This window comes from Macaca fascicularis, chromosome 11 (genome assembly GCF_037993035.2).
Source record: "Macaca fascicularis isolate 582-1 chromosome 11, T2T-MFA8v1.1".
Lineage (NCBI taxonomy): Eukaryota > Metazoa > Chordata > Mammalia > Primates > Cercopithecidae > Macaca > Macaca fascicularis.
In genome coordinates, this window is record NC_088385.1 from 102,103,219 (window position 1) to 102,118,097 (window position 14,879).

Consider the following 14,879-nt stretch of genomic DNA (forward strand, 5'->3'; position numbering starts at 1 on the left):
CTGGCCAACATGGCGAAATCCTATCTCTACTAAAAATACAAAAATTAGCTGGGCTTGGTGGTGCACAACTGTAGTCCCAGCTACTCAGGAGGCTGAGGCATAAGAATTGCTTGAACCTGAGAGGTGGAGATTGCAGTGAGCCGAGATCATGCTACTGCACTCCAGTATAAGTACTTATTTTAAAAATTTTGGTAGATAATAGACTAATTGTTCTCCAGATTACCTCACCCTCGGTAGTGTGTACTTGGTTTTCTGTATCCTCACTATACTTGATACTATTGATCATTTCAGTAATTACAAAGCAGAAAAAAGACTCCCAACTAAATAAAAAAATCAACTGCCAATATGCAAATTTACATTACCTTTTTTCTACAAACAAACACACTGAACATTGGGCGAGGTGGTGCACGCCTGTATGGGAGGCTAAAGCAGGAGGATCACTTGAGCCCAGGAGTTCCAGATCAGTCTCAATGACAGAGGAAGAACTCATCTCTTAAACAAAAAAAACCCCCACAAAACTAGAGAAATTCTGAAAGTTGAATGTTAAAAAAGGACTGACCATCATTTTAAAGGTTAACCATTCTAAATCAAGCTTTTAGCCTATGTAACTATAATATCTTGAGCATGATTTAATGCATAGTATAATGCTGATTAATAAACCAAATTATAATGTTAAATATACCTTTATTCAATTCTCTGTATGCCTTTTACAATCATGTTCACATGTTTGTTATATTCAAAATAGTTTCTAAGGATAAGGGGTGGGCAATTATTATTCCCACTTGGTAAACAGAAGAACAGGTACACAGGATGTGAAAGCGAATTGTTTACAAAATCATATTGGTGAGTAGGGTCCTAGGAGTTGAATAAAAACTTTCTAACTTTGAAAAAAACTTTCTAACTATGGGCTTAACTTTTTCCATTGTTTTGCCTTTAAACACACCAGTTATTTTAAAACAATTTAAATAAATTTGGCAAACTTTAGGTAAAGCTTGAGTTTCTTACAGTAGGCCATTTTCTATCTCATCTGATTTCTTCAGAACAGAATAGATACACTCCTTTTTTTTCTTTTTAAGAGACAGGGTCTAGCTTCGTCCCATGCTGGAGTGCAGTAAGCCATGTGATAATGGCTTACTTCAGCCTCGAGCTTCTGGGCTCAAGTGATTGGCCCCCCCTTAGCCTCTAGAGTAGCTGGAACTACCAGTGTGCATCGCCATGCCCAGCTAATTAAAACATTTTGTTTCTCGCTCTGTTGCCCAAGCTGGTCTTAAACTCCTGGCCTCAAGCCATCCTCCTGCCTTGACCCCCCAAAATGCTGGGATTACAGGTGTTAGTTACCATGCCCAGCTTCAGATGTACTCTTGAGTGGTAAGACTAACCCTCTAAGTCACTGTAGTGGTACTATGGGGGTTTACATTTTCTTTTTTTTCTTTGAACCGCATGATTGGAAAACAATTATACTTTTAACATAACCACTGTAGGCAAAATTCAGCTCTTCAGTAACATACCTGGGATGAACACTGAAATAGTAGTGATGAGAGAAAAACAAGAACCTAGGGCAGTCTTACAGTCTCTCTATCTATGAGCCAGTGAAAGGCCTGTTACAAATGCTAGCCATAATCTATCAATTCTACTGATTCTGTTCCATCCAAATTCTTAACTTAGTCAAACTACAAAATATGGATACTCTTCCACATAAATACAAAGAAAATACTAGTTAGCTGCCATGATTTGTCATATGAATGACCCAACTTGAAGCTATGTTATACTGTTTTATCCTTTAATGCAAATCTTCCCAAAGTAAAAGTTTTGTTTAATGTACATTTGTGCTACAAAATCACATTTATAGTCAAGATTTCAAAACACTCACCCTAGCGCCTGGAAAGAAGGAATCGAAAGTGCCCAGTGCATTGATAAGAACAGCAGTCTGGAGGCAGACTCCCCAATGTAGTGCACATTCAGGTACTCAGGCATAGGAGAAGGCATGGTGAGCTAGTATGAACAGGGATTTAGGTAAATTATCTTATGACTGAAAAGTTCTAAATTATCATTTCTTTGAAAAAGTTGAATGTAAACATAACACATCAAATGAGAGCTAATATATTCATGAAAAAAGCTAATCTTGAAATAATCCAAGTCACTAGAATTTACAGCTAACAGGGCTTAGAATAAATAAGTAGCCCATCGTTTCTGACAAGCCAATATTCAGACAAGCAGAACCTCAATAAATATCAACTATGATATTATCTGGTTATGTTACTTCCTGTCTTGGTCTAACAATGTGTTTCTTTTCCTTCTTTCTCTCTATTAATGATAGCATACAACAAATTCAGTTTAAGGAAAAATCCTGTCTGCTAAATGTTTCTTTCATTTAGGGTAAGGCGTTAACAAATTAAAATGCTTACAAGACCAGGAGAGTACGGAGTGCAACAGGCTTGCTTGTACCAACTGGGAAGAGCATATTTATTCCCGGATAAAGGGTACAGCTGTGAATTGAATTCAGTGCAGTGAAAACATACTGAATTGTGGGCTCAGCACTGCCAGCTCTTTCAGTTTTTCAAAGAGCACATTCTGTGTGAAACCTCCCTATTTAAAAAAAACTGGCAGGCCGGGCATGGTGGCTCGTGCCTGTAATCCCAGCACTTTGGGAGGCGGAGGCGGGCGGATCACAATGTCGAGAGATCGAGCTCATCCTGGCCAACATGTTGAAACCTCATCTTTACTAAGATACCAGAAAAAATTTAGCCATGCGTGGTGAGTAGTCCCAGCTACTCAGGAGGCTGAGGCAGGGGAATCGCTTGAACCAGGGAGGTGGAGGTTGCAGTGAGCCAAGATCGTGCCACTGCACTCCAGCCTGGGTGACAGAGTGAGACTCCATCTCAAAACAAACAAACAAAAACCCAAAAAAACCCAAACTGGTACTAAATTTAAAAATATATATTTTAAAAATTACAAGTATGCCTATAGACATACTACTAGCAAGTGATCAGTTTATATTGCTGATCCAGTTCTTTAAAATGTCTGACCACTGTTGAAAATTTTTCTACTTTGTAATTACTGAAATGATCAATAGTATCAAGTATAGTGAGGATACAGAAAACTGGGTACACACTACTGAGCATGGGGTAATTTGGAGAACAATTAGTCTACTATCTACCAAAATTGTTAAAGTACATGCAGTACCACTTCTAAATCTCTGTTCCAGCAAAATACTTGCATACATGCACAAAAAAGCATGTGTAAGGATGTCCATTGCAGCTCTACATCTAACAATGAAATTAAATGCTGGCAACAACCCACATTTCTATCTCTAGAGAAAAGAATAATCCATGTTATAGAACATATGTGGGCATTAAAATTGGAAAGATAAACTGAGATGTAATGGCATACAAAAAATCTCACAGACATCTAAGTAGAAAAAACTGTAAAACAGTATGTATTAAATAGATGACCCACTTTATGTTAAAGAGTGCATATTTAGGTATACCTAAAAAGTACAGAAGGAAACACATCACATAGTTAACAGTGGCTACCTCTGGGTGGGGTAGGTAGATGTGCCCACACTCATTTTTCTAGGGAATGACTATTATAGCTTTCATCAGATTCTCAAAGGTATCTTTTTTTTTTTTTTGAGATGAAGTCTCGCTCTGTCACCCAGGCTGGAGTGCAGTGGTGTGATCTCAGCTGTCTGCCAGGGTTCAAGTGAGTGTCTTTTCTCAGCCTCCCCAGTAGCTGGGACTACAAGCGTGTGCCACCAACCCAGCTAATTTTTTTGTATTTTTAGTAGAGACAGGGTTTTACCACGTTGGCCAGGCTCATCTCAAACTCCTGACCTCAGGTGATCAGCCTGCCTCGGCCTCCTAAAGTGCTGGGATTACAGGTGTGAGCCACCGCACTTGGCCCCTCAAAGGTATCTTCTAGCTAAAATACCGCACCTGGCCCCTCAAAGGTATCTTCTATCTAAAATTTAGGCTTGAGGTTTGAAACAAAGAAAAGTTAGATAAAAATGTTAAAAAAAATCCTGCCTTTGTTCATTATTAGCCAAGAATGGTTTACCTATTTTGGTACCAAGTAATAAAAGAAAAGGACAATTAATAGTTGAAATTCTGCAAGTGAGAAGAAAATTTTTTACATATTTAAGAATGTCTGGGAAAGGTTTATCACAGCAGTAAGTTAAAATACAATTATTTAAGACAATTCTTGGCTGGGCACAGTGGCTCGTGCCTGTAATTCCAGCACTTTGGGAGGCCATGGTGAGAGGACTGCTTGAAGCCAGTAGTTCAAGACCAGCCTGGGCAACATAACAAGACCCGTATCTACAAAAAAAAAAAAAAAAAAAAAAAAAGAAATTAAAAATTTAGCCAGGTGTGATGGCTCACACCTGTATCCCAGCAGCTCGGGAGGCTGAGGTGGAAGAGCTGCTTTTGAGACCAACTTGGGAAACACAGTGAGACCTCATCTCTAAAAATAAAAAAATTAGCTGGGCATGGTGGTGTGCACCTATAATCCCAGTTACTTAGCAGACTGAGGCAGAAGGATCCCTTGAGCCCAGGAGGTAGTGGCTGCAGTGAGCCAGGATTGTGCCACTGAACTCCAGCCTGGGTGACAGAGCAAGACCACATCTTAAAAAACACAATATATCATATCTTTTCAGAATTACCCAAGGTGAGTAAAAAGAAAGTCTGAAAAACTAAGGGAATTACCAAAAATTACTAGTTTTGGGGGAAGGGGCAACTAAGATGCAAAACAACAACAAAAAAGTCCTTTGTAGGGATGGGCATGGTGGCTCAGGCCTGTAATCCCAGCACTTTGGGAGACCAGGGCAGGCAGATCGCTTGAGGTCAGGAGTTCAAGACCAGCCTGCCAACAAGGTAAAACCAGATCTCTACTAAAAATACAAAAAATTAGCCGGGCATGGTGGTGTGCGCCTGTAATCCCAGCTACTCGGGAGGCTGAAGTGCCGAGAATAGCTGGAACCCAGGGGTGCACTGGGCCAAGATTATGCCACTGTACTCCAGCCTGGGAGACAGAGCAAGACTCTGTCTCAAAAAACAAAACGAAACAAAACAAAAATCCTTTGCAAAATAGTTTAAAATTGCACTTAAATATTAATACTTGTAATGTGTAAACACTGGATATAATGGTTTTGCTTTACACAACAGTGGTGGTAACTCTGAAAACTTTCTGCTGCTTTATTCATAAAATGTAAATAGTTTACAACACACACTAAAGGGACTCATTATTTAAAATATTACTACACACACCATGTTGAGTTAACTTATAGAGAGAAAATGTGTCATAATCTATCTGTTTTACATGCTCAATAAAACTCTAGTATTCTGAATCAGAAAGCTAACGCTGGCTGAAGAAACAATAGTCCATTTAACAAGTCTTTGAGACTGAAAAGACAAAGATTTATTCCTACATATAGAGAGAGTGAGCTTCCTCAAAATGCCTGTAGATCTTTAGGTTTATAAATCGAATTATACACATTTTTCAAATTAGAAAAGTTCAATATATTGAGCTGAATTTTTAAAGAGCATTGACAAGAACTAAACCTAACCAATCTATTTTACAAGTTATTAGATGCCTCTACATATCTTTCTAGCAGTTTCTGTACTGAAATCTTGTAACAGCCTGCATGATATAGCTTTTTTTTTTTGGAGATGGAGTCTCACTGTCACCCAGGTTGGAGTGCAGTGGTGCTATCTTGGCTCACTGAAACCTCTGCCTCCCAGGTTCAAGCGATTCTCCTGCCTGAGCCTCCTGAGTATACAGGTGCCCGCCACCACGCCCAGCCAATTTTTTTTTTTGTATTTTTAGTAGAGACGGGGTTTCACCATGTTGGTCAGGTCTTGAACTCCTGACCTTGTGATCCACCCGCCTCAGCCTCCCAAAGTGCTGGGATTACAGGTGTGACCCACCACGCTCGGCTGACATAGCTTTTGAAAAATCACTGCATGGCCGGGTGTGATGGTTTAAGCTTATAATCCCAGCACTTTGGGAGGCCGAGGTGGGCGGATCATTGGAGCTCGTGAGTAACATACAGCCCAGCATGGGCAACATGATGAAACCTCGTCTGTATTAAAAAAAAAAAAAAATACAAAAATCAGCTGGGAGTGGTGGTGCATGCCTGTAGTCCCACCTACTCAGGAGGCTGAGGTGGGAGGATGGCTTGAGTCTGGGAGGCAGAGGCTGCAGTGAGTTGAGATCACGCCACTGCACTCCAGCCTGGGCTACAGAGCTGGTCTTAAAAAAAAAAAAAAAAATCCTTGGAGGCTGAGCACAAGCACAGTGGCTCAGGCCTATAATCCCAGCACTTTGGGAGGCTGAGGTGGGAAGATCATTGCTTGTGGCCAGGAGTTTGAGACCACCCTAGGCAACACAGTGAAACCCCATCTCCACACAAATATAAAAAAAGCATTTGAGTCAGGAGATCTGGATTCTGCTCCTGACTTTTCGTTAATCACTTCGCCTAATTACCAGTATGACCCTAGATTACATATTTATTCAGTAACTATTTACTTAGAGTTCACTGGGAAGCAGTAAGTGCTACTGTCTCAGTGGAAGAATAAAATAAAAACTGAATGAATGAGCTATAGAAAGGGCTAAGAAAGCTAATGGCATGTGTGAGAAATGATGGGCAGCTGGGTCAGAATGTGGAGGGCCCTAAAAGGTCAAGTTATAGAGACTGGACTTAATTTCATAACATGGGCAATGGGAAGCTACTGAAGGATGGTAAGTAGTGGAGTGACATAATTTGATTTTTAACAAATGTAACGCTGGTACCAGCACACAGGACAAGATGGAAAAGAAAGACTGGAAGCAAATATATTAGGGTAACAAATCAAGAAAGGAATTTTAAAAGGCCTAAAATATGGTGAAGGAAATGAAAAGGGAGGGAGAAAATTCAAGCAATAGAATGGTTAAAATTCAGTTATGGAGTGAGAGGAGTGAGGCTTAGGGAGAATAACTTCCTCTAAAGTTGCAAACATGGGTGACCAGAAAGACTGATTCTAATATGAAAATAATAAAATTTTTTTTTTTTTTTTTGAGACGGAGTCTTGCTCTGTCGCCCAGGCTGGAGTGCAGTGACCAGATCTCGGCTCACTGCAAGCTCCGCCTCCCAGGTTCCCGCCATTCTCCTGCCTCAGCCTCCCAAGTAGTTGGGACTACAGGCGCCCGCCACCTCGCCCGGCTAGTTTTTTGTATTTTTTAGTAGAGACGGGGTTTCACCGTGTTAGCCAGGATGGTCTCGATCTCCTGACCTCGTGATCCACCCGTCTCAGCCTCCCAAAGTGCTGGGATTACAGGCTTGAGCCACCGCGCCCGGCCAAAATAATAAAATTTTAGAAATAAGTATATGCAATTTCCAAAACCACCTCACTTCTGTTGTATATATACAATTTCTAAAATGGGAATATGATCTACCATGATTATTCTTCTAAGGAGATTTTAAGAATCAAGTGAAACAAAGTACATGAAATCATACCAAAAATTATGAAGCTTAATAAAAATCTTTTTTTTTTTTTTTTTTTTAAAGATGGAGTCTCGTTCTGTCACTTAGGCTGGAATGCAGCGATGCAATCTTGGCTCACTGCAACCTCCGCCTCCCGGGTTCAAGCAATTCTTCTGCCTCAGCCTCCTGAGTAGCTGGGGTTATGAGCATGCACCACTATGCCTGGCTAATTTTTGTATTTTTAGTAAATACGGGGTTTCGTCATGTTGGCCAGGCTGGTCTCCAACTCCTAACCTCAGGTGATCTGCCCGCGTAGGCCTCCTGAAGTGCTAGGATTACAGGCATAAGCCACCACGCCTGGCCAATAAAAATCTCAAATATTACTATTGCCCTTGATTTTTCAAAATCAAACTTCAAGTTTCATTAGACTACTTCTCCTTACTATCAAGATTGCTTTGAACAAGACACTAAAAATCTCTACATCTCTTTCTTCATCCATCAAATGAGAATAAAAATTCTAACCCTGCCAGGTATGGTGGGTCATGCTTGTAATCCCAGCACTTTGGGAGGCTGAGGTGAGAGGATCGCCTGAGGCCAGGAGTATGAGACAAGCCTGGGCAACAAAGTGAGATCCCATCTCTACAAAAAAAATTTTAATTAGCTGGGTATGGTAGCACATGCCTATGGTCTCAGCAACATGAAAGGCTGAAGCACGAGGATCCCTTGATCCCAGGAGGTCAAGGCGGCAGTGATTATGCCACTGCACTCCAGCCTGGGTGAGAGTGAGACCCTATCTCAAAAAGAAAGAAAAAAAAATTAAAAATTCTAACCTCAACATATGTGGTGAGGCCCAAAGGAAAGAGTGTACGTGAAAATATGCTGCAAACTACAGTGTACATAGAAATGCAACAGAGGAACAAAATGCTATTCAGCTCAGCAAGTAAGAGAGGATTGAGTTGTTTGATTACAGATGTAGGGTCTTGAAACCCATGACCAGAAAACTTCAATGTGAGAACCATGAAATTACCAGACTCTAGGAGCTAAGCAGGGAAATCACTGAAAAGTAAAATATTTGACTTCACAAGGCTGTAAGTAAGACTCCAAGAAAGGTGAAGCGGTCCTTTTCAGGAGAGTAAGAAAATTTATAGTGCTGACTGTGAGGATACTTAGGAAGACAAAGATGGAATGACAAAAGCCAATCCTAGGAAGAAAAAAAAGTTGTAATTTGCCAAATTCTTCTCTCCAGAACATTTCAAGGAATCAAAAACTTTGAGGACTAACATCAGCAATAAACAGGTAAACTACCCCTACTTTCTAAAGAGCACTCTGTCCTTTTCCCTCATAGTGGGGCCTGTTCCTACATCTGTCTCATTTCTTTCTTCCTCCCATTTAAATCCAACGCAGAACATAAACCTAAGAAAACAAAAGAATGTCTTTTATCTAGAATAAGAAAGAACAATGGGAAAAAATCAACTTTTGCCTTGCTCCACCCTTGTCCATAAATCTTACCATAATTTTTTAGAATATTATTCCAATTACTTTTTCTTATAGCACTTATAAAAAATTTTCCTGTAGAGTGTAGAAAAAAACATTTCTAATTTTTTCCATGTAAATTATCTTTGGTAAAATTTTACATAAAAATAGTCTTCACTGATATATTTTATTGACTACATCAAATTACACTATTTTAAGCCAAAGAGTTTCTCTGCGGCTATTTCTACCAAGTCAAATTTTTTAAATACAAATATTACTTTGCACTCATAATTTCTACTGATACACATATTTATTTGATAGCTGTACATATTCTCCTTAAAAAAATCCATGGAATTTTATAATCTATAGTAAAATGAGCAGTCACCCTCAGGTATTCCAGGACTACTATATATTGCTAAGTGAAATCTATATGCATTCAATCCCTTTGCATACATCTTGCTAACAGTATCCACAGCTGAGTGGTTAAAATGGAGGCGTCAAAACAACAGGATATTAATGTAGGATCTCCACAGTGAGCATGGCTATAACTCTGTCCAAGCATTATTTGAATGACAAATCAAAGGGTAGAAAGTGATTTTCTAGTCTTCTACATGTATTATATCTAGTATTCTGCATGTATTGTTTCTGTCATAAAAAGTTAGGTTGGTGAAAAAGTAATTGCAGCCTTAAAAGTAATGGCAAAACCCACAATTATTTATGGGAACAAAATAAATTATAAATGTACCTTCTCCAAAATGGCTAAAAAGTATAACTTAACAACTAAAAGTTAAAATATATTACATGTGTATCTTTTTAAATTTTATTATGTAATTTTTATTTATAATAGAGATGAGGTCTTGGCATGTTGCCCAGGCTAGTCTCCAACTCCTGGGCTCATGCAATCCTCTGGCCTCAGCCCCCCAAAGTACTGGGATGACAGGTGAGAGCAGCTGCACCTGGCCAATTGGTATCTTATAATAATGCTGGAAGCCAGCTAATTAAGGTGATACATAACAAATGGAGTTATCTGTAATTACTATGGTAAGAACAAACTATCTGGGTCTTACTGATTTACAATATAGTAGTAGCTAGGCATTGAACAAAAGCAGTCCATTCAACACATCATGAATGCCAATACTTAAAAGCTTAATAAAATGTGCTGAAAAGTTATAAAAGCTAACATTTATAGATTTAAACCCAATAACTGCTATTATAACTGATTTAATAACAGGATGCTTTATTAAGCCATTATCTTACCTACATAAGGCTTTAGCCTCCTGCATAGATGCACACTAACATGCCCAGCTTATTCAGTATCTTGATAATCAATAGCAGAGAAAAGCCTAAAAAATTTTTGTTTCTATATGCAGATGAGTTTTTTTTCTTTTTTGAGACAGAGTTTCGCTCTTGTTGCCCAGGCTGGAGTGCAATGGCGTGATCTCAGTTCACTGCAACCTCTGCCTCCCAGGTTCAACCAATTCTCCTGCCTCAGCCTCCTGAGTAGCTGGGATTACAGGCATGCACCACCACGCATGGCTACTTTTGTATTTTCAGTAGAAATAGGGTTTCTCCATGTTGGTCAGGCTGGTCTCGAACTCCTGACCTCAGGTGATCTGCCCACCTGGGCCTCCCAAAGTGGTGGGATTACAGGTGTGAGCCACTGTGCCTGGCCCAGATGAGTATGTTTTAGCTGCTGTTTTGAAATTCTATCAGGGATATTTCTGACTTCAAAAGCACAACAAACATACTTTGATTTTTGAAAGGTAGATCAAAATCAAGCAATACAACATGCAAGTTTAAAAAAACATATAGAAATACCCTGAAAGCTACATGTGAATCGCTGAGAAGTGGTCCCTCTTTTTCGGTGTAATTTATGCTTGAATCTCCAGTGATTAGGTGTACACTTCCTTCCATGCCTGCTACTGAGCTCTGGCAGGCTGTGCTCTCTCCTGGATTCAATGCTTTTGCAAGAGTGTCAAATGCCCTGTATGAAGATATCAGAAGCTGTGAGCTTGACCAAACACCACAATAAAATAACAATTCTACATAGGATTCTAGAATTAAGATTTAAGCCTAAAAAAACTGGTCAGGCTGGTCTAGAACTCAAGTGATATGTCCGCCTCAGCCTTCCAAAGTGCTGGGATTACAGGCGTGAGCCACATGCCTGGCCTAAAGTCTCTTTTTAAAATCGTGCATAATTAAGGGGGAGAAACATCTTCATATTTTCATACAATAATATGCTTTTAAAAGTTATATATTTTTATCGCTTGAGCCCAGGAGGGCAGGGCTGCAGTGAGCTATGATCACACCACTGTACTCCAGCCTGGTTGACAAAGCAAGACCCTGTCTCAATTAAACAAAATTCTTGTTAATGAATTATTTTTAAAAAACATTATATTTTTGATACTACAAGACTATCAGTCTATTTATTTTGTATACAAAAGTTACTTCGAACAAGGAAAAGAACTTATGTTTACTTTATTATGCACAGTACAATAGGTCTTAAATTTTATTTAAAAATTCAGAAAACATTTTACTTTACTCATGTTTATTTTTGAAACACGTTCTCCCTCTGTCAGCCAGGCTGGAGTGCAGTGGCATGATCATGGCTCACTGTAATCCTGAACTCCTGGGTTCAAGAAAGCGATCCTTCCACCTCAACCTCCCGAGTAGCTGGGACTACATGTGCGCACCACCATGCTCAGCTAACTTTTAAATTAGCTGTAGAAACTGGGCCTCACTATGTTGCCCAGGCTGGTCTCTAACTCCTGGACTCAAGCAATCATGCCACCTGAGCCCCCCAAAGTGCTGAGATTACAGGCATGAGCTACTGCACCTGGGCAGAGAGTATTTTAAAATGTGTGGTCACACAGCTAAATATAAACTGTAACAATTTGATATTAGAATAACAACAAACTAATGTTACTAAATACTCAAAATAGTTCCCCATATTTTTCAATAGGCCTCCTAGAGTTTCTTGAAATCTCATGTTCAACCAAGTACTACTTATTGTGACTCTTAAATGTAGTTTATTCAATATATATATTTTGTTGTTTGAGAAAGAGTCTCGCTCTGTCGCCCAGGCTAGAGTATAGTGGCATGATCTCAGCTCACTGCAACCTCTACCTCCGGTGTTCAAGCGATTCTCCTGCCTCAGTCTCCCAAGTAGCTGGGATTACAGGCATGCACCACCACACCCAGCTAATTTTTTTCATTTTTAGTAGAGATGGGGTTTCACCATGTTGGCCAGGCTGGTCTCAAACTCCTGAACTCAGGTGATCCACCCACCTTGGCCTCCCAAAGTGGTAGGATTACAGGCGTGAGCCAGCACGCCTGGCCAATTCAGTGTATTTTTATCGTATCTTTTTTTTCCTTTAGAGATGGGGTCTAGTTGCTGGTTGACTCAAAATCCGAGGCTGAAGTGATCTGCCCACCTCAGCCTCCTATACACTAATGTGTTCAGCTTATTCATATTTTAAATGATAAACTCAGTGTAGGAAAAGCCTGAATAAATTGTTTCTATATCCTAAGCATTAGTATTTACAGAATAAAAAACAGAATTCTGATACTACTTTCTTCAAGTATAACTTAAAACTGTAGTTGATTAAATCTTTTACATTAATTTTCATCACTAGAAATTGAGGACTAGGATCAACATGATTGCTGAGAATGACAAATGTTTCACTCTCCATACACATCTTCATCTTTAGAAGAAGAAAATTCCTAAGTTTTAAGACTACATGTTTAATCTTCTAATATTCATTTATTGATTTTGTCATTTAGAATATAACTTGTCATACTGAATGCAAGTTTTCAGTTAAAACTTACTATGCCTTTATTTTTCTAAGTGAAAATAGAAATGTAGGTTAAGGATTCCTAATACTAAAATCCAAAATGCTCTAAAATCAGAAACTTTTTGAGCACCAACATGATGCCGCAAGTGGAAATTTCACACCTGACTTCTCATGATGGGCTGCAGTAAAAATGCAGGTGTATAACAGTTTATTCCCTGTCCAAAAGGGAAAAAAGACCCTCCCAGCTGAGATAAATCTTTTCTGCACACGCCCAGATTCCCCCAAGCAAGCACACCCACTACAGGCCAGACATGCCAATGGCAGGTTCCCCTGATTCCCCATAAGGAGCAAAGATCTATGTGCATTACTCACTGTGGATTTTTGCATATTCTCTTCTTTGTGGTGTAAAGATATTTTTGAAAAGGTCAGAAAGGCCTGCATGGTACCCAGAGTAATGCAAACATTCCAAAATCTGAAATCTGAAATGTTTCTGGTCTGAACAAAGCATTTCAGATAAGGGATAATCAACCTGTATTTGTTTTCTGAAACTTTTATAAATAGCACATAAAAATGTTTTAAGAAATACTGAAAGGCATGTAAACAAAAGGACATTGATAATCAAGAGAGACCTTACCTTGAAACATCACCGTTGGTCTGCATTTCTTGAAATTCACACAAAGAGGTATCATCATTGCTTAAGCTTTCAATCATAGACATTTCATTACTATTTTGAGAAAGATCTTTAGTTTTTCCAAGATTCGCTAATGATGTAACCACACTGGCCAATGTACTTAAATCTCCCTGACATGATTCAGCCTTTAAAAAGAAGGGTATTAAAATTCTGTGAATTGGTATCAGTATTTTTTTCAATCTGAAATATCCAATTATAGATTATGATATGCCAAGAAAAAAGAAGAGCATGATAAATGAAACCTGGAAAGTTAAAGGGCTCTGAGCTTTCAGAAATTTCTTGAGGAAAATACAAATTTAAAAACATCAGGTATATTTCTTAAGAAATGTTTATACATATGTGTATATATATTTTGAGATGGAGTCTCGCTCTGTCACCAGGCTGGAGTGCAATGGCATGATCTCAGCTCACTGCAACCTCCGCCTCCTGGATTCAAGCGATTCCCCTGCCTCAGCCTCCCAAGTAGCTGGGATTACAGGCACATGCAACCACGCCCAGCTAATTTTTTGTATTTTAGCAGAGATGGGGTTTCACCATGTTGGCTAAGATGGTCTCGATCTCCTGACTTTGTGATCTGCCTGCCTCGGCCTCCCAAAGTGCTGGGATTACAGGTGTGAGCCACCGCGCCCGGCAATATATGTTACTTTTTTTTTTAAGAGACAAGGTCTTCCTTTGTCACCCAGACTGGAGTACAGTGGCACGACCATAGCTCACTGCATCCTCAAATTTCTGGGCTCACGTGATCCTCCTGCCTCGGCCTCCTGAGCAGCTGAGACTGCAGGTATGCACTGCTATGCCTGGCTCGTTTTTTCATTTTTAGACATGGAGTCTTGCTGTGTTGCCCAGGCTAGTCTTGAACTCCTGGCCTCAAGTGATCCTCCCTGCCTCAGCCTCCTGAGTACAATTTCTAAAACTTACTATACAAACTATAAACTTGTATGGAATATAAAGAATACTAGTGAAGGGGGGAAAAGGGCAAATGAATTGTTGAACAGACTTCCTAAGATGCCAACTTTTGCCAGACACTGTGTTAATTGTGTTAAAAGGCACTGTGTTAAACACAAACATTAAAAGAAATAGATCAGTTACCCATTATTCTCTTCACTTTTTCGTTACTGGAGTTGAAAACTCTCTATATAGGTAAGATACTGATCTTTCGATTTGTCTTTTTTTTTGAGACAGAGTCTCACTCTGTTGCCCAGGCTGGAGTGCAGTGGTGTGATCTCAGCTCACTGCAACCTCCACCTCCTGGGTTCAAGTGATCCTCCCAGCCTCCTGACTACGGGCGCACACCACCATGTCTAGCTAATTTTTTTATTTTTTGTAGAGATGGGGTTTCATCATGTTGCCCAGGCTGGTCTCAAACTCCTGGGCTCAAGTGATCTACTGCCACAGAATCCCAAAGTGCTGGGATTATAGACATGAGCCACCATGCCTGGCTTGTCTTCATTTTTTAATGTTT

General features: G+C 39.6%; 1 protein-coding gene and 1 long non-coding RNA gene across 28 annotated transcripts in view; one reads left to right on the top strand and one right to left on the bottom strand.

Annotated features, from left to right (window-relative positions):
- Positions 1 to 14,879, top strand: part of LOC135966308 (uncharacterized) — a 58,316-nt gene that overhangs the window by 34,187 nt on the left and 9,250 nt on the right. For 2 of the 3 annotated variants that reach the window (XR_010579539.2, XR_010579540.2), the window contains exon 2: positions 8,706 to 8,755. The exons of the other annotated variant lie outside the window; for it this stretch is intronic. This is a non-coding gene — a long non-coding RNA (uncharacterized lncRNA). The remainder of the gene's footprint in view (positions 1 to 8,705; positions 8,756 to 14,879) is intronic. 3 annotated transcript variants of the gene reach the window in all.
- NR2C1 (nuclear receptor subfamily 2 group C member 1) overlaps positions 1 to 14,879 on the bottom strand; it is a 51,049-nt gene that overhangs the window by 16,387 nt on the left and 19,783 nt on the right. For 8 of the 25 annotated variants that reach the window (XM_074007561.1, XM_005571886.5, XM_005571883.5 and 5 more), the window contains 3 exons: positions 13,361 to 13,542; positions 10,751 to 10,916; positions 1,871 to 1,992 (listed from right to left, as the gene is read on the bottom strand). The exons of 1 other annotated variant lie outside the window; for it this stretch is intronic. In XM_074007561.1, coding sequence (XP_073863662.1) covers positions 1,871 to 1,992; positions 10,751 to 10,916; positions 13,361 to 13,542 — 470 coding nt within the window. Of the gene's footprint in view, positions 1 to 1,870; positions 1,993 to 10,750; positions 10,917 to 13,098; positions 13,122 to 13,360; positions 13,543 to 14,879 lie in introns of all 25 variants that reach the window. 16 more of the 25 variants (XR_012420503.1, XR_012420506.1, XM_065524668.2 and 13 more) reach the window with 12 other exon arrangements.